Genomic DNA, 20,502 nt, shown 5'->3' with positions numbered 1-20,502 from the left:
TAGCATATGATTATTCAATTGGAACCTTGAAAGGAGCCACTGACAAAGAGCCAACACTTTTATTGCACACAACGAAAGCAACATGGTTGAAGGAGTTAAGATATGGATCAGGCATGATCTAATTGACAAACTTGCTGGTAGTCCACCTTTTACAAGGTTATGGAACACAAACTACCTTTTAAAATTAATGGTTCTCATGTAAAGCCAATGCAAAAGTCCACTGGGGAGAATTTGTTTGAGTAGCATCGCTTCTAGCAGTGCCACATCGACTCTGTAAATTCCCTGGGCACAGGCCTGCCACCAGATCACTGTGCTGTACATTTTCTTTTTGGCAATGCTATTGCTGAGAAAGCTAAGGCAAATGAGGCAAGTATTAACTGCTGGCACTGTCTGTACCCAGGGAATCAATATAGTTTGTGAAAGATGTGCTATGCAAACAAATTTCTTCCACTGCATTTTCAAGACTTTTCTGAAAAAAAAGCTACAATGATTTCCGAACCCATTTTTATTTCAAACAGGTAAGTCAGCTCAGTAGCTTCAAGGCCAAAAGGTAAAATATCCATTTTAGATATAATGTATAGGTTGATCATTGTTTTTCAGATACCCATTGGATAGTGTTGATTCTGTATACAGAACTTGTTTAGCTGGGACATACTGGCCTGCTGAACTGCCATTTTCTACATTCTGAGATGATGAAAGAAGTTTATTAAATTCACCAGCAGGTGAATAGAGGTCAATAAATCCAAGTGTATGAACCTGTCATGGTCGCATTTAAAGAAACAGTTTAGCTCTTAAAAAATGCTGTCAGCAATAAAAAGAAAGCTTAATTGTGTGAGTAAAGCCTGATCTATAACAACACTTGTATAAGAAACATTTTGGACTGAAAACAGCCTTTGATTTCAATACAAAAGAATTTCAAATGTGGTATAAAAGGCACTTTCTGAAGAAGGGCCCAGACCCGAAACGTCAGCTTTCCTGCTCCTCTGATGCTGCCTGGCCTGCCATGTTCATCCAGTTCGACACTGTGTTATCCCATTTACTGTGCCTCCTTTTCGAGTTATTGGTTCAGACTACTTTTATCCTTGATGCTGGATGAAGGATATCAATGCATTTTCCTTCCCGAGTTTCCTGTTCTCCCTTCTGAAATGCTCTGAGCAGCTTTTCCAAGAGCATTGACACATCCCCACTATACTCCCACGCAGGGAGACAGAGCATATGTTTAACTCAATTTCAATGGCATTAAGTCCCACATCTCTGGCTACTTCCCCAATATTACTTAATCAATACTCCCACAAAAATCAAGTTTCCAATGGTTAGCTTGTATTTTCTCTGAACTGCAGTTGATCCAATAAGAGCAATATCCAGGACAGATGACACGCAGAACATAACCTAGATACATGTCCCCAGATTCCATGGGTTTTTCATTTAACAGGCCAGCCATGTGGAAGCTTCTCAAAAGCCTTGATAAAAATCCTTGTTGGGCACATCACTTGCATTTCCTTCATCAATTCTCCTTGTTACTTCCTCAAATGAATTAAAATCATGTTAATCAGACTATCTTCCAATTCAAGGCAAGATATGCACGAGTATAGTATGTTCTACCAGTTGTATGCTGCATATCTTTGCAGACTGGTAGAAAACTGGTTGATCATGTTGTGTAGCTTGAACATATTAGCTGATCTTCCCCAGTCCAAGCTGAAGTCAATTCAGAGACAGGGGACAGGATGTAAACCAAAACACCAACAGATTATCTCCCTTATCTTGTACTGCCTTTGGGTAGGTTTCCCAAGGCTAGGTTACCATTGAACTGGCAGCCCATTCTACAGAGTTGGGCTGGCAATGAGTCCAGAAAAGACTTCACTTAGGTTGATAGCATTTGCCTGACCTGTTTTAGTTCCAAACTGTGCCGCAAGGGCAGCAATGATGCAGCTGGACAGTCTCACCATCAGTGGAGAAGAGATCCATCAGCTTACAGCCCCTTTTCCCCCGACAACTCAATGAATGAGCAACAAACACAGAAAGATGATACAGGGACAAAATCATTCCTGTGGAGTGATATTTCTTCTGCCGAAATCACCTGAGTACGATGTGCCTTCTTTAATTTTCAAGTGCTGGTAGGCTTCTGAAAGTACCTCCACATTGAAGAACCCTCACTCTTGTCTTTTTGCCACACCAACACCATCTCTTTTTGGTGGGTTTCAAGCCTTCCAGCTCTGTAGGTCCCACTTTGAGAAATGACTTACTTTCCATAATTCCATATGGATAATGATGGGATAGTGTAGGGGGAGGGGCTTAGATTAGTTCACAGATCGGCACAACATTGAGGGCCGAACGGCCTGTTCTGCGTTGTATTGTTCTATGTTCTATGACGTGGCACACATGGAGACAGACAATTAAGAGCCCGCCTTCTCCAACAAGGCACAGACCTGCATCTGAGTGACAAATACAGGCTCAAGAAATGTTATTTTATTCATTTATAGAAGGTGGACATCATTGGCTAAGCCCTGATTATCCTCGAGATGGCATTGGTGAGCTGTTGACTTCAACCATTGTAGTTCTAGGGGTGTAAGTAAAACCTGTTAGGAAGGGAGTTTCAGGATTTGAAGGAATGGTTATATTGTTCTAAAATAGGATGTTGTAGCACTTGGAACTTGCCAGTGGCAACGTTCCTGTATAACCGCTGCCCTTGACCTTCTAGTCAGTAGACGCCACAGGTTTGGAAATTGCTGTTACAGGAGGCTTTATTCTTTGCTTTGGTGCAGCTTTCTTGCTCTGGGCAAATGTGCATCTGTGGTTCAGGGAGTAAATGCTGAAGGTAATGGATAGGGCATCAATTGAACATGCTCCATTGCACTCCTTATTTGTGCCTTATGGATGTTGGACAGAATCACAAAGCAAGTTATATCCTCTGGAATTCCCAACCTCTGACCTGTTCTTTAGCCACAGTTTTTGTATAGCCAGTCCAGTGGAGTTTTTAGGCAATGATGTTCCCCGAGAATCTTGATAATTGGAGACTTAGAGAAATGCCATTCGATGTCAAGGGACAATGGTTACATGCTTTCTAGTTCGAGATGGTCATTGCCTGGTGCTTGTTTCGCACAAGTGTTACTTGCCATTTAACAGTACAAGTGTAAATGTTGGTCTGATCTTGCTTCATATGGACAAACAGCTTTTATGCTTTTGTATATTACATTTGTTTTATTGGTTGTAGAGATGGGATCCTTTACGTTTGTTGGTACATCAATACCCACAACCAATAAAACTAATGTAATATACAAAATACCATGCAAGAAACATACATAGGCCAAACTGGAAGAAAACTGACAATTAGAATACATGAACACCGACTAGGCAGTAAGAGACGTGGCCAATTCTCACTGGTGTCAATACACGCGGACAAAGAACGACACAAATTTTACTGGGACAAGACACCCGTAACAGCATGAGCCAAACAGAGGCATGCCAGGGAATTCCTGGAGGTCTGGCATTCCAACTGGAATTCCATCAACAAACACATTCAACTGGACCTGATATGCAACCGCTGAAAAACAGAACCGGAAGTAATGCCAACCACCCCAGCAAACTGAGGCATATAAATAACAAGTGGGACAGAATGCCAATGTTTCACTGGAGGCGCATTGACAATGCTACCTAGCAGGGTGACGAAATGTCTGCAATCAAACGGACTGGCTCAGCGAGCAAGTCTACAAACGCATCAGTCCGATTTAGCTTAGTGGTAGTGCTAAAGCTAGCCTAATCTGAAGACAAGACATGGTTTATGGTCCTAATGTTAGGCACCTGGTATCCAAGGAAAAAAATCCAGCCATTGTTTTTGAAGCAATAATTTAATACAGAATTTAAAATGATATCAGCAGAAGAAAATGGTGATATTCTATTTAATATTTGTTACTTTTGAGAGTATTCTGACACCAGAACAGCAATAAGCCCTCTTTGAGGCTTGTACCAACCTTACTGTCATGAAGTCCTGTTCAAGCAGCAAGCTTAACATTAAGATACACTTGTGCCAGCTGAATGAAGAGCTAGTGAAGTGTCATCAGATTACAGTCTAGTTTAAAATCGCTTCTGGTTACAGAACTGACAGAATTGATTAAAGTGGAAAAAGCAGATTCAGAAATTAACATTTCAGGTTAATTAGTTTTGAGACATGGGGGTGGAATCCTCGAGAAAAGCTGAATATCCTGGCCCAATAGTCCACAAAGTTTTCCTCATTCCTGTTGTAGGCTGATTGTAAAGATTGATTGCTAAGATTCAGCAATTAGCCCATTATCTTTATATCTTGCAACTGTCAGGCTGGCAGGAGTTCAACTAATTGGATCTTGGGCTTTATTTCACCTTCCACTCCCATGGGTTCCATTGTGTCTTTTAAGGTCCAAGTCCAAGTAGTTTGTCTACCTTCAGGGGAAAGAAGACCTGCAAGCCTTTTTCCTGGAGCCAGTGGTAAAGTCACCAATGCAAACACTGAGATTATGCAACAATAACAGAAAGTGCTAGCAGAACTCAGCATGTCTGGCAGCATCTGCGAAGAGAAAAACAGAGTTAATAGCAAGTCTGTTTCTGAAGAGGGGTCCCAAACTGAAACATCAGTTTTCCTGATCCTCTGAAGTTGCCTGGCCTCCTGTGTTCCTCCAGCTCCACACCTTGTTATCTCTGATTCCAGCATCTGCAGTTCTTGCTATCTCTTAACAACAACCTCTTCTGCTTTGAGTTACTGGACGGAAAATTTTAACTCTGTTTGTCTCTTGACAGCTACTGCCAGACCTGCTGAGTTTCTCTAGGACATTTCATTTTTGTTTCAAGCATCCCACAGTTGTTTGTTATAATGCTGTTGTTACGTCTGCGTTTAACGTTTCAATGGCTTAGAACATTTGTGAATTCATGAGACAATAAGTCAAGGCAATTGACAACTAGCTTTGCATGAGTTCCTTCTTAGAACTTGTGCATGCTTTTCAACTGCTAACCAATACAAAAAGCTCAGAGCTCTGACTCCATTCGCATCTGAATAGAAATTAAGCCATTCACTGATCAATAACGTATCCATAAATCGATCAGTTGGAATTGAACTATTGGTGAATCAATCAAACGTTGCCAGAGCCAGGAGTGAATAGGAACCTAATGCAATATGACAGTGTGATACTTTCAGATGAAGTGGCTGTTTTTTATTCTTATGCACGCACGGGCCCAAAACAAATTTCTTCCTGCTCACAGTTTACATAAAACACTTTCACTCGGTCTCCTCGAGTAATGGAAATTTTAGATTAGGACACAGCGAGCGAATAAGTTATCCCATCTGGCTATTGAGAAGCACCAATTTTCCAGCCACAGACAATGAATGAGGACTGCACTTGTCCAGATTTCCGAAACATTTCCCCGACCACCCCACCCCCGAATAGACGGGCAGGTTTTAAAGTGGCACGGCAGTCCGCTCAAAATCTGGAACTGTGTTATGTATGAGCTTCTCGCTATCATTCTGCAACAGGAATGAAGGTGTTAACATTGTGCGGCTGACGGGCAGGATCGCTCAGCAACTATAAATCGTGCCTTACCCCCTCCCCTGCCCTGGCCCGCACTGATGGATTGGTTCAGGTGATGTAATGCACATTTGTATTTTGTGTTCTGATATTACTCAGAGCACACCACTTGCTCCAGGGACCTATTAATAACTATCTGTACAACAGGTTATTAGTAATTGTCATTAATCTCATTAATATTAGTCAATCGGTGGACTTGCAGGTCAGAGAAAGACATTAGATTCGAAAATTTCAGCAGCGGGGCAGCTGTCAGAGAATCACTTTTTTTGGTTCCATGCCTGGAACAATTAACGGGCCTGCACTGCATCTCTGTTATGTTCCTCGTCCCTCATTTTATTTTGGAAACGAGACTTGTCCTCTTCGCGTGGTAACTAAGTGAATGCACTTTTCATTTTTAAGTCAGGAATTGAACATCCTGCAACCTCCCCTGCTGATCATTATCACTGTGCAGGATGTGGAGTAAACGCGACACTTTTAAAGGGCGAGAGCAGATGCGTTAGAGAAGTGTTATGTGGTCTCCATTGTCCGGAATAGGTTACTACAGAAACTGCATGGAAACAGGTCACTCGGGTCCAATTAGATCATGGCTGATCTGTAACTTAAAGCCATTTACCCCCCTCCCCTCCCCCCACCATCAGGACATGAGAAGCAGGAGTCGGCCGTTCGTCCCATGGCTGATCTGTCCCAGGCCTTAACTCTTTCATCCTGGCTGCACATAACCCTTAACTCCTCTATTTCAAAGAAAAATCTGTATACTCCCTCTTTAAATAGTGTCAGTGATTTAGTGTCCACAAATCCTTTAAGATAGACAATTCCAGACACTCTCGACCATCTGGGAGAAGCAATTCCTTTGCATCCCGTCCCCTTATTCAGTAATGATGTCCAAGAATTTGAAATTGTGGAATGAATAGAAATAGCGTCTCATCATCTACTCTGTCAAGACCCCTCCTTATGTATGTTTCAATAGGATTCCCCCTCACTCCTCCAAACTCTAAAGTCCGAACCTGTTTGGCCATTCTTGATAAGTCAACTCCTTCGTCCCAGGGAGTGCTGGAGATGCTCAGCAGATCTGGCAGAGTCTGTGGAGAGAAACGCAAAGCCAACATTTTGAGTCCAGCGATCGTTCATCAGAACAGACGATGGTTGTTCATTTCTGAAGAAGACTCACACTGGAGTCAAAATGTTGACTCTGCTTTTCTCTCCACGGATGCCGCTGTGTTCCTCCAACAGTTTCTGTTTTTTTTGCTTCAGATCTTCCGCGTCTGCAGTTTTTTTTTAACTTTATATCAGCCTAACGTATCCCTTTTTGAACTGGCTCCAACATCAGCATTTCTCTTCTTAAATATGGAGACCAAATCTGTACACAGTACTGCAGATGTGACGTCACCACCACTAGATGTAACTTCGCTCCAAAAGCTAGCAGTAAAGATCAATATTTCATACCACCTTTATTGCTAACTACATTTGCATGCCAAAGGTTTGTGTTCCATGCACAAACATATCTAGGTCCTTTGGTGCTGCACTTTTCTGGAATCTCTTTCTATTTTACTAATAGTCTACCTTTGATTCTTTCTAAAAAAAAAAGTTAATTTCCTAGTTTCTCACATTAATCTCCATCTGCCAAAATGTTTTCACACTCACAAAATATATCTACATCCCATTGCAGAATCCTTATGTCCCTGCAACATGCCCTCCACTATTTTTGTATCATCTGTAATTTGGATACATTACACTCTGGTCCCTTCTCGGATTTATATACACACACATATACGTATAGTAAATAACTGAAGTGCTAAGCTGAATCCTTGTGGCACTCCATCAGTTACGTTTTGCCAACTTGAAACTGATCCATTAATCCATATACATGTCTTCTAGGTGATAACCAATCCTCAATCCATATCAATACCTTAACCTCAGTAGCGTGCGTTCCAATACGTGCAATAAGTTTTAAATGCCACCTTACCAAGTGCATTCAGAAAATCCAAACATGCTACATTTACCTGCTCCCCTTTATCAACTCTGTTTGTTATAACCTCCAAGAACTTGAGCAAATTTGTCAAACATGATCTCCCTTTCACAAAACTGTGATCACCCCGTTTGATTGTGTAATGCTTTTCTAAATATCCTGTTATTTCTTCATTAATAATGGACTCTAGCATTTTCCGAAATACAAATGTTAGGTTAACTGGTCTATAGTTTCCTGCTGTCTAACTCCCTCTCTTCTTGAACAGAGGCATCACATCAGCAGTTTTCCAGATCGCTAAAATTGTTCCAGAATCTAGTGTGCTCTAGACTATTTTTATCAATGCCTCCACTATCTCTGCAGCTAACTATGGTCCCATAAACCATATGACCTCTGCCTCACCATATTCTATCAATGTCAGTGTTGAAGTTTTCAACTGATTCACAGCCAAATCTGTTTCTTGGTGGAGAGAATTTGAGCTCCTTTGTGAAAAAACATCATCCGTGAACTGCTGAGCACTAACCTTTATGCTTTGTTGTACTGGTCTCTAGCATTTGCAGCACAGAATATCTGTATTTGCTGCTGTGCCTTCTCTGATGTGGTAAAGCAGTATGATTGTCATTTATCTTGAAGACTTGGTTGTTGTTGAGTCAGATGTCTTGAATTTTATTAAAAACACTAACTACTTACACTGTTACATGATCTCAGACTTACACACAGTCTGAATTCAGTGCTTGCTACAAAAAGGCCTAAACTCTCCTGGGTGCCAGCACCCCACCCCACACACCAGGCCGTGTTACTACATAGCCTGCCATTATACACCCCCTGTTGTTAGTCACTAATAGTCCGCATTAACAACTATTCACCCTCCCAGCCTGATTGTTAGCAACTCCTTTGTTTGTCCAATTGTCTTTCAATCTGATGTAACAAGGTGTACAGCTGGATGAACACAGCAGGCCAAGCAGCATCTTAGGAGCAGGGAAGCTGACGTTTTGCCCCTAACCCCCATTCCAGGCCCCAAGAAGACTTTCTACATCAAGCAGATGCTCACCTGCACATCTGCTAATGTGGTATCCTGTATCTGCTCTTCCCATTGTGGCCTCCGCTACATCGGGGTAACCAAGCAGAGGCTTTGAGGAACACTAACACTTGGTTCACACTAAACAACTGCACCTCCCAGTTGCGAACCATTTCAACTCGCCCTCCCATTCCTCAGACGACATGTCCATCTGGGCCTCCTGCACAGCTACAACGATGCCCCCTGAAGGTTGCAGGAACAGCAACTCATATTCCACTTGGGAACCCTGCAGCCCAATGGTATCAATGTGGACTTCACAAGTGTCAAAATCTCCCCTCCCACTACCGCATCCCAAAACCAGCCCAGCATGTCCCCGCCTTCCTAACCTGTCCTTCCTCCCACCTATCCTCTCCTCCCACCTCAAGCCCCATCCCTATCTCCTACATATTAGCCTCATCCCACTCCCTTGACCTGTCCATCCTGCCTGGACTGACCTACCCCCTCCCTAACTCCCCACCTACACTCACCTTTACTGGCTCCGTAACCGCCTCTTTGACCTGTCTTCTCTCCACCTATCTTCTCCTCTATCCATCTTCGATCCGCCTCCCCCTCTCTCCCTATTTATTTCAGGACCCCCTTCCCCTCACCCATTTCTGATGAAGGGCTGAGGCCTGAAACGTCAGCTTTCCTGCTCCTAAGATGCTGCTTGGCCTGCTGTGTTCATCCAGCTCTACACCTTGTTATCTCGGATTCTCCAGCATCTGTAGCTCCTTTTATGTCTGCTAGAATTTTAACCCCACTGCAAAGCCTCTTCTAAGGATGCCTATGCTGAAGAAGTTACCCTTTCCCCTCCCGAAAAACCTCAGGGGATCTGTCTTCCACTGCAACTCTCTCATACTTGTCTGTCTCCTCTCCATCTATCTTCTCCTCTATCCATCTTCGATCCGCCTCCCAGTCTCTCCCTATTTATTTCAGAACTCCATTCCCCTCCCCAATTTCTGATGAAGGGTCTGGGCCTGAAACGTCAGCTTTCCTGCTCCTATGATGCTGCTTGGCCTGCTGTGCTCATCCAGCTCTACACCTTGTTATCTCGGATTCACCAGCATCTGCAGTTCCTAATATCTGTCTTTCTCTCTGTTTGGGCTCTATCCTATCTTTTACTCCCTACCCCACTGACCTCCCTATTTTCTGCATATAAACTGACATTTTCCCAGCTACCATCAGTTCTGAGGAAGGGTTACTGGACCCGAACATTAACTCTGTTTTCTCCTCCACAGATGCTGCCAGACCTGCTGAGCTTTTCCGGTAACTTTGTTTTTGTTCCTGATTTACAGCATCCACAGCTCTTTTGGTTTTACTTGCTACAACAATTCCTGCAACTGCCCCTGAAGGTGTGGTGATGACCTTTATACTGAACCTTTGCATATCATGATATCATCTAACTGTCTTAAGGGTACATTAACTGCTTGGTCAGGAAGCTGCACAATAAAAAGAGCCTTGTGATCACAACATATTCAACAAGAAAACATAGTATGTGTTCCAGAAGCAAATAACATGCATTGTACTCTTTCATTAGAATTTATGACAGTGCAACAGTTCATAACACTGCAAAAAAAACACCATGCACACTTTGCTGTGAAAAGATGCTGCAGAAATTGATGCTTTTTCAAAACCTGTTTTAAAATATGTTCCCATGTAATGCTCAAAAGATACTGTTGACATGAATGACTGTCTTTAGCATTATTCCCAGATGGATAAAGAACATGCAATACAATCATCATTTTCACAGTGTTACATGACATATCCTTGCAAGTACAGTGCCTACCATTTTGTTTGGCCGTCTCATAGTCCTCCTTACAGACTAACCGGCTGTCCTCCATCAGATAGAATTCATCACCTGTCGCCAATTGCCGGTTACACATGATGCAGGAAAAGCACTGAAGGTGATAGACAAAGTCTTGAGCTTTCCTCACCACCTGGGTTGGGGGGATACCCTGTTGGCAGGCTGCACATTTTGTCCCAAAACGTCTGCAATTAACCAGAAACAAAAAAAAACAAGTAATTTCGTATTACCGGTTAGTACAACAAGAATGCTGTTGTTTTGTTTTACCGATCTTTGATCTTGCAGATGATGGATTTGCGACGATATATTTACCTTTCCCAACCTCAGGACTTTCCAAAGCACTTCACAGTCAAAATTGCACTGTCATTTAAGATTTTTATGTGAAGCTAAATGGAAAGTAAAATAGAAATGCAGTAATACACAGAAGGTGGAATCTTTGGAGTAAAAAAGGACTTTCAGGCCAGTGAGAAACAGAGGAATATAGAAACCAGGATTAGGCCACTCAGCCCTTCAAGCCTACTCCATCATTCAATATGACCATGGCTGATCATTCAACTCACACCCTGTTCTCGTTTTCTCCCCATACCCTTTGCTCCCTTTAGTCATAACAGTTGTATCTAACTCCTTCTTGAAAACATTCACCTCAACTCCTTTCCGTGCCAGAGAATTCCACAGGTCACCACTGTCTGGCTGAAGAAATTTCTCCTGTTCTTGGCCCTAAAAGGCCTACCCCATATTCTTAGACTCTTGTCTGAACGATTGTGAAAAGATATCAATGGTATCAAATCGTGATGACAAATGAAAACTTTTCATTGTATTTTATTGTATTCCTGTTGTAACATTCATGTGACAATAAAATCATTTATCATCGTCATTCAACCTGAAACTCTTGTTTTTCTCGAATGCTGCCTGACCTGTTGACTATTTCCAGCGCTTTTATTGTGATATTTCATATTTCTGGCATACTGTTTTTGAATGGAGGGATGAGCACCTGAAAAGCAGCACCCGATGAAGGGTCTAGGCCAGAAACATCAACTTTCCTGCTTCTTTGATGCTGCTTGGCCTGCTATGTTCATCCAGCTCTCCATCTTGTTATCTCGGATTCTCCAGCATCTGCAGTTCCCATTACCTCTGATACAATTTTAACCCCACTGCGAAGCGTCTTCTAAGGATGCCTAACCTGAAGGAGTTACCCTCCTCCCTCCAGACAAACCTCAGGGGATCTCTCTCCCACTGCAACTCTCTCATAGTTGCCTGTCTCCTCTCCACCTATCTTCTCCCCTATCCATCTTCGATCTGCCTCCCCCCTCTCCCTATTTATTTCAGAACCCCCTACCCCTCCCCTATTTCTGATGAAGGGTCTGGGCCCGAAATGTCAGCTTTCCTGCTCCTAAGATGCTGCTTGGCCTGCTGTGTTCATACAGCTCTACACCTTGTTATCTTGAATTTTCCAGCATCTTCAGGTCCTATTACCTCTTATACCGAATCCAGTGCTTTCTTTCATTTTCTTACCGGTTGTGTGAGCCTCAGGCATGCGCACAGCGGTGCAGCTTGGAGTCAACATTGCCTGCAGCAATGTAGCATGAGCTCCGGAGTGCTCTGAAATGTGTCAGTCAAGATTATGTGCCCAAATCCCTGGAGTGGGATTCCAAGCCATGACCAGCTGCATGAGAGGGTCCACTGAGCCTCAACTAATTCAAGTGGACATAAATGAGGTGTTTAGCAGGGTCAGGAGGGTAGATGGTCAATGAACTTCACCAGTGCCAGAAAAGCGATCACTGAATGCTGGCCGATCCCTCTCTTAGTGCGGGATATCTTTGGCTGCCTGCCACCCACAAATGTGTTTACTCATCACATCATCGTTTAACTTTGAAAAATGATTATAATATTTCTGAGTGAATGGCTGAAGGTTGACTCGTAAGACGGCTACCAGTAATGAAAAAAAACAATGCGCAGCATTATAGATTTCAGCACGCCGGGGCCAAGTCGCTTAGAGGCCCACATTCAAGCAAATCCATCATCAATCACAAAGCCTGCTTTTCCACATTTCGACTGCTTGCTTTTAAAATTGGACTGGCCTTAAAAGCAAACGTACGCAGCATTTTGGTGGTGACTCAGTTGGCAGCTTTCTCACCTGTAACAGAAGGCTGTGATTCATGCTTCACTCTAAGACAACCTCACCTCAGCCAGATCATCATGCAAACACAGCACAGATGAAGTGCTGCAGTGCCTACGTGCTGAGGTGCATCTAAGGTCTTTCTGCTGAAGTTAAGTGGAGGTCTGTTCAGTTATTGGACCCTCCTGGTGTCTCAAATGTATGGAAATATAGTCTTATTTGCTGGATAGAGCCAAGCTCCAATGTTAGTTTATTCCTCCGTATGTTACTGTATAGAACAAAACTGCTTTAGTGACCAGGTATATCTACAAAGATATTTTTATGAATGAGTATAAATTTGAAATTAAAAAGTCATAGGTGCGGATGCAATGCAATACCACTCATGTACTGATTTAACACAATGGAGTTTCTAAAAATAAGAGAATTTCCTTGGTTCCCTCAATTGAATGAGAATATTGGTCAAGATATCAGGAATAAAATGGTTCCTTATACAAAAAAAAATCCTGACAGTCATGGCGAAGGGCAATAAAGCTTTTCTAATTGTGCATTGTTTAATGTTTTGTCTTTCTTTACCTTAGAAAACAAAATTGCTGCAGTAATAAAGGTTATTTCATTCAGTTCATATTACATGGGACAATGAATTTTTGTTCAAAGAGTGAAATGGCAAATGTTGCAATGTTGTCCTCTTTAAACACAGCAATTTCCCCATGAGGGTATATTAAATTTGATTCATTGCTATAAATCAATTTTTTTTCTTGTTATTTCAAGCAATCTGTGATTATAAATCTGAACAGGAAAACCAGCAGGTATAATTAAAAATTAATAATCAAAAGTTTAGGCAAATGTTCATGGAAAAGATTAATCAGACTCTAATTTTTACAAGAATATTTCAGGAGTGTACACTTTTCACATGTATGCTGTAGCTGCATTGACCTGTACAGTGATACAACATGCTTCAGCAACAGAATGGATACAGGAGCCTTAAAAACCTGTGCAATCCCAGCCATTGTACCAGGGGGGGACACATTAGGAATCACTGCCAATACCTTTGGAAGAATATTAAGGGAGGTTCCAGTTTTGCATGTTGACCATAGGGCATCTGTATATCTGAACAGATACAGCTAGAGTGCCCAGTTACCTCAACTGATTGGCTCATCCAATGGCCATTGCTGTTTGCAGAGGGGATTACAAATTCTAGCCCCTACGTTGTCCTCCAATTCGCAAAGCACAGGAGCATTCATAGGAGAAATGTTTGCAAAGGGGGCTGCATAAAAATGTAAATGCCGTGATTTACCTTTTTACTGGTTGCTCGACCATTATTTTGCTTTCCAGTTCACCCCTAACCTCCACCTCCAATCTCCCCCAAATAAGTCTATGTCGATCTTTTGGTACATTAGCATACTTCCTCCTGTGAGTGAATTGCAACTGATTCAGTGGTGAAAGGCTGGAAATACTGGGTGTTACCTTTCAAAGGGAGAAGCAAGGAACCATGTCTTTATGGCTCAGTTCACCAAGAAAGACAAGGAATTGGAGCTGGAAAGAGTTAACGTTTTGTGAAAGTAACATTGCACTTCTTGTGAGGCTCATTTGAGAAGAATCTGCTTCCCTGATCAGCTCACATGAATGCAAAGGATACTAATTCTTCGTTCTCTATATTGAAAAAGATGTTCTTTGTTGAAAATTTACATTCACCATGATGTGAAATGTCAATACAGGAATATGAAATACTTGCTACTGTTTGTAACTACAGTTTGCAATATCAGTTTAGAAGTTGTCAACAGATTTAAACATTGCTCAAGCTGTGTCAGATCAAATACTCAAATGTCAGGTCATATCCAGAGCGAAGTCCTAGCTCTGTCTCAAACAGTTGTCCTATTCCTAAGCAGCATTGTTATCACATGACATTTCTCTTTGAAGTATTAGCTTATCATCACAGTTATTCAGAGTGAGGCCACAAATATGCACCAATCTCTTCAGATTGGAACTGCTTATTTAAAAAATTATTCTGAACATATTTCCACCAGGGACAGGATGGAAATTGTCTAAAGTAATTTTCCTTTGTGTTTCTGCAGACAGCAAAGCAAAGAGAAGAACAGGATAACTGCAGACTCGCAAATACAAATGCAGATGTACATGAAGAAAAGAAGAAGGAAAGACCGTTAGCTTCATTCATGCTCACCTCATCCATTCAGTGATACAGTTATTGAACCCACCTTCTCAAATGCCAACAGCCGGGGGGAGTTCAAAATAAAACAAATCTGCAACTAGTTTCATGGACATTTTGGGAAATTCCTCCTGACTCTCAAAACAGGTCTGTTTATCCATTAAGCCAGTCTTCATTGGCCATTTCCTAATAGCTATTGTTATGGTTTGTCACAGCCCTAACCTACTGTGCCACCATCAGCTGTTTTTCTACCGTGGCTGTGGCATGAATTTTTGTAGGTCAGTTGTGACCCTGCCTGAGGTCGGACAACCTCAGCACAGACTGTCAATCGAATCTTCGTGGACTGGGAGGGCCTGCAGGACAGTCAGAGATTTACATCATTGTAGATGGCACCTGATTTTCATTCCGCAGCCCACTTTGAATAATTACCTCCTCGGCCTATATCTGACCCAAGAATGTATGTTGGGCCACTCCAGGCTGAGTTTTACTCTCCCGGACTGGGAATGCTGGATCGATGTCTGTGAAAGGAGCTTAAGTCTCCATCAGATGCTTGCAACTGTGAAGCTCCCGTTTGTCAGAATAGAGTGAAATTGAAGACATTTTTTCCTGTTCTTGTTCACTACCTCATGCACAGAAATAGTAGGCTTCCCAAAGTATCTGCAAGACTGAAAAATGGCTGACCCAGCAAATAATTATATCATCGCCACATCCAAGAGGATCCAGAAAAAAAAACACAGAACTTTTACATCAGCAGAGCTGAGCAGTGCCCTTCAATGCCAAAGAAACAAGTCATAAAATGCTATTATTTAAGGAAATAAGCACTGGTTTGCTGACTGCAACTTGCTTCCACTGTGTTTCTGCTGACTTGCTGCTAGGAGCTCAGTAATAAAGTGAGTGTGCTTCCAGCAGCTTGCATCTGAGTCAAGTTACTTATGTGTAGTTCTGTTGATAAGAAATTTAAAGAACCAAGCCCTCCATAAAGTAACTGGGTGTCTCTGTTTGTTCATGTCATGGAATCATGTGATCCCTGGAGTGTGGAAGCAGGCCATTCAGCACATTGAGCCCACACTGACCCAGTGAAGAGCATTCCACCCATCCCACCTCCCTACCTATCCCCCCTGTAATTCTGCAACCCTGATTATGCAGTCTTTCCTCTAACAGAGTTGCATTTGTATCTAACTCTAAATGTTGGGCCCAAAGCTTCATTGTCACACAGCACCCAATTCTTTTTGAATTCAGTTTTTGGGATGTGGGCATTGTTGCTTGGGCCAATATTTTTTGCCCATTGCTGGTTGCCTCTGATTTCAACCAAATATCTTGTTGCACCAGTTCAGAGGTCAGTAATAAAACATTTCTGTGGGTCTACAGCCACATGTAGGCCAGACTAAATATGGATAACAGAATTCCTTCCCTAAAGGGCATTAATGAACCAGGTACCTTTTCATAACACCAATTTCATGCACATCATTAGAATTTTAATTCTAGATTTGCCAAAAAAATACATATTCAATTTCCACCATCTCAGAAGGATTCAAAATCAGGACTGCAGAACATTATCTTCGTCTGTGGATTACTAACCTAACAACAATGCCACTGGCCATCGCCTCCCCTTCAGATTATTTCCAAATGTAAGCGGTTCGAATTTCAATTGCTATTGGGAAGATCATGGAAGCTGATTATACAAACTGGGTTGCAGTGGAAATGAAATGTGTTTTTGGGGAGAGAAGGGATTCAGGAAGAAGTTGATATTTTGGTGTGATGGGTGGAGTGAACCCCAAAACAGCAGGCTTATTGGCTTTCATCCATTACTAAAAATTCTCAGGATTTTTGCAAGGTGCTCCTATGAATCCACTTTAGACAGTATGGAAGTCCACAGCAAGCAGCACACCTTTTCTGCTCAAATTGGCATTCAAGTACATTAAGCTATGGGTTTTGTTTTACTGGTATAAGGTAAACTGTAGCTTAAAGGCAGTGGGACATGGGTGTTCTGAAGTTATGTTTAAAGAAACAGTAAGATTAACAAGTATACTATACCAGATACCTAACCTCAAAATTACGCATGCCCCTTGGTTTATTTATTTCTTAAATGCACCATCACAAAAATGGCTTAGTGGTGCTACACTAAAATGACCCAAGTTATCTTGAGTGGTCATCAATCAAAATTTAACACTGATCCTCATAAAGTGATACAGGGGCAAGTGACCAATTCTAAAAAGATGTTCACTTGAAAATTGACAAAAGTGTGTTCCAGTAATAATGATAATTGCTCAAAGGGATGCAATCTTGTTCTGACAGCCTCTTTGAATTCTATAAAACTGTCATCCTCCTCACAAGTCCTTCCAATAGATATACATTTTACTACAGCAACATGATTTTCCAGGTATAGGATAAAATTATCCTCACCCATGCTATATTACTTTTTATTCAACACCTTGGTGGGAAAGAAAAATCAAATTCCATTTCAAACAGTGGACTCTACAAAGTTTTTGAAAGTATAGAATAAAAGTGGAGTTAAGTAGGGATGAATTCGCAGAGAGTGTGTGGAGGCACCTGAGAGGTCTGCGTTAAATGATGCAGGAAGGGGTGAGGAATAAAGAGTGAAATGGAACAAGGATATGAGCATGAATTTATAGTTGAAGGAGACAATACACAACCATTTTGTACTTTATGTTGTACATTGCCAAAATCTTGGAGGGCTTTGAAAGCAAGCATTTTAAATTCAATATTTTGGGGCGGTAACAGCATTTTCGATTAGCACAGACAGGTTACGAAGAATGAATAGGAAATGGGCAGCCAAGATTTGAATAAGCGATGTTTTAGATAGAGAAGAATAGGAGACTGTCAAGGATGGAAGTGCAGGAATCTAGTCAAAAGATGGCAAAATGCAGATAAGACTTTTGACTGCAGAGGAAAGGTTGGTTGGGAGTATTGGACAGATGCGGTGGTGGTGGAGTAGTGTGAAGTGATGTGGGAACAAGAGAAGAAGGAGTAGTCTCATATAAGGGAAATCCCACAAAGCTGGGGCCTTCACAGTTCATGGTTGTAAATACTAAATGTGAACAAATAGGAATATAGCTTGCCTCCAACATCACAAGTTTTCCTGTATCACAACAACAACACTTCAAAAAATTAAATGGACGTAAATGTAGTGGGACTTTAGATGAGACAATGAATGGTGCTGTACGAAAACAAATGCTTTTCTTAAGCTGTATTGAATGTCACGGAATGTTGAGGAGAACAGGGAATGCTAGGAGAGCGCAGTTAGTCAGAGGGGATGTACCTTCAGTAATCGGCATGGATGGTCTCAAATGCTGGGAGCTGATAGGAGCCAAAGACACATTTCAAACATGACACTGACAGGTATTTAGGTTTAAGATATTTAGAGATGGCACAAGCATTGCAGTTAACATTTCAAGAAGCTTGATAGGTTGATGATGGAGACTTCAAAGTGGGAATTGACCTTGGGTATTTTCCAAATGAGAGAGAGGTGATGCAGAGAACAGGAAAGATGAGAGGTGGATTATTGATTTGCAGCAGGGTGAGAGGGTGAAGTTCATGGGAGCAGGGAATATGAAAATTACGATGAAAGAGATGGGCTTAGCCAGGATAGGGAGAACTAAGTGAATCGATAAGGTGACAAGGAAGCTTTGCAAGTTGGGCGAAGGCCGGTTAAAACATGGTTGACTACAAGGCAAAGGCAGCAATAGCTGCAGCTATACTGATGGTCTCAATCTAAGGGATCCAGTGTTGGAAATGTGAATGTGGGGAATGAAAAGAAAAGGGGCTGAAGATACAATTCTCCTCGGAGACAAGGACTTTTGGTTCTTGTTGGTCTTCGGGAGAAAAGGATGTAACTGAGATGAGGGCAGCATGTGAAACATGTAAAGGCAGACCTGTTGACGAGTCAGCAAGTCAGGGGCGATGCAACATTTTTAATATGCATGATTTATGTTTCTTTATTGTTGCATTAAGAATTGAGATAGTTAGTGCAAGGAATATACATTGTTTCTCAAAGGAATATCAATTTCAGAATAACACAGCGTGAGAAGAAAATTCTTATCTTTCATCAGAAAATTTTTTTATTTTTCTGAAGAAGGGTCCCGACTCGAAACGTCAGCTTTCCTGCTCCTCTGATGCTGCCTGGTCTGCTGTGTTCCTCCAGCTCCACACTATGTTATCTCTGACTCCAGCATTGGCAGTTCTTACTGTCTCTGAATCAATTTCAGCATGCTCACCATACTTCTTTCCTCTCCTGCGTTTTTGTTCTAAAGTACGCACTATTTGAAGGGTGTGATGTAATTTGGAATTCTGATTTCCACTTAGATTGTCATCGAATTTGAGAGACACTTGAATCCTTTCAATGACTCACTCACAGAAGTGCAGATTTACCGATACTTACAAACCTCAATGTTCAGTGAAGTTGATAAATTTCATTGATCTTGCTGTCAAAGTTTATGCTCTCTCCAGACTGCCTGATATAACATCACTTTGTCATACATACATGCCATTCTACATGGAGGGTGCAGGAAATATGGAAGGAATTTTATTTATATAATGATGCAGGTGTGCTGTTCCTTGTTGTGTAAATTACAATAAAATCTTGTGCACTGCAACTCAAACTGTGCTGAAAAACATAATTCCAATTAAAATCCAACCTCCTAACCAGCAGCACTGCAATGTCCCAGATGTGGCAATCAAGTCTATGACTCAGACATTAAGATATGACAGGCATGGCTATATTCATTGCCACAGTGTTATTATTGTCCAAAAGCCTAGCTACCACTATACTATACTATGTAACTGTATATATTGCTGGATGCTCTTCTTGGTGCAATGCATTAATACTGTACAAAAGCATAAGTAGGTCTGATGAAAGGTCTTTGACTTGAAATGTAAAGGCAATTTCTCTCTCTATAGATCTCTATTTCCAGCATTTTCTGTCATCATATTAATGTACTATATGGACTTTGAGCAGTCCATGACACAGCAGAATATACCACAAGCATTTTGCAAACTCCACGACAAAGTGTAATAAGAGTAAAAACTGAAACAACTGCAGATGCTGTAAATCATAAGAGAGTGCCTTTAATCTCTTGTTTCGCTCCACTGTACATCACACATAATCCTTCATTTCAGTTTGCGCTTGTGTCCTCGTGAGTGTGCTACTTTCGTGATAGCCTGTGCCCAAACGCATCATAAGGGCAGGTGTATTTTTCAGTAAGTCATCTTTCTTTGTAATTATCATTTTCAAAAAAAACTATTGCTGACTTTTACAAACAGTTTAGTCCAAGTTTATCAGCTGCATTATGAACTTTATCTCTCATTTTGATGTATGAGATTCAGTATTTACATTGCATAAGATACACAATACTGCACAGAAACATCCCATTCATTCTGATTAGTCAATGCTCATTATTAAGCTACATTTAAGCCTCCCACCATCTTTCTTCATCTCAATCTGCCATTATAACCATCTGTTCCCATGTGCCTCATATGCTTGTCTACATTGCCTTTAAAAGCATTTACAATATCTGCTTCAACTGCTTTCTATGGTAGCAGATTGTTCTGTTTTGTTGTTTTATGCACAAATCCTTCATAATTTTAATTAGCTCACTTTTCAACCATTTTTATTTCAAAAAGTAAGTTATGTACCCTTTCCATCCTTTCTTGATGGGCACAGCCATGTCAATGGTTTTGATTGGCCGTGCAGAAATAGATTTTTCAGAGGAAGCTGAAACTGTTGCCAGGGTCAAGAGCACAAGGCCAACCTTGTGTTGGTTGGCAGTAGGTCCCAGAGATATTTTGTTGCTCGAGGCAGTCAATGAACAGGCCTCCAACTGAACTGCTAT

The 20,502-nt window shown here is 41.5% G+C and overlaps 1 protein-coding gene across 1 annotated transcript in view; it reads right to left on the bottom strand.

The window, feature by feature from the left end:
* Positions 1 to 20,502, bottom strand: part of lhx4 (LIM homeobox 4) — a 76,375-nt gene that overhangs the window by 12,608 nt on the left and 43,265 nt on the right. Inside the window, exon 3 of the mRNA XM_048538831.2 lies at positions 10,356 to 10,558. Coding sequence (XP_048394788.1) covers positions 10,356 to 10,558 — 203 coding nt within the window. The remainder of the gene's footprint in view (positions 1 to 10,355; positions 10,559 to 20,502) is intronic.

This window comes from Stegostoma tigrinum, chromosome 8 (assembly GCF_030684315.1).
Source record: "Stegostoma tigrinum isolate sSteTig4 chromosome 8, sSteTig4.hap1, whole genome shotgun sequence".
In the NCBI taxonomy this organism is placed as follows: Eukaryota; Metazoa; Chordata; class Chondrichthyes; order Orectolobiformes; family Stegostomatidae; genus Stegostoma; species Stegostoma tigrinum.
This window is presented reverse-complemented; position numbering and strand designations above follow the sequence as displayed.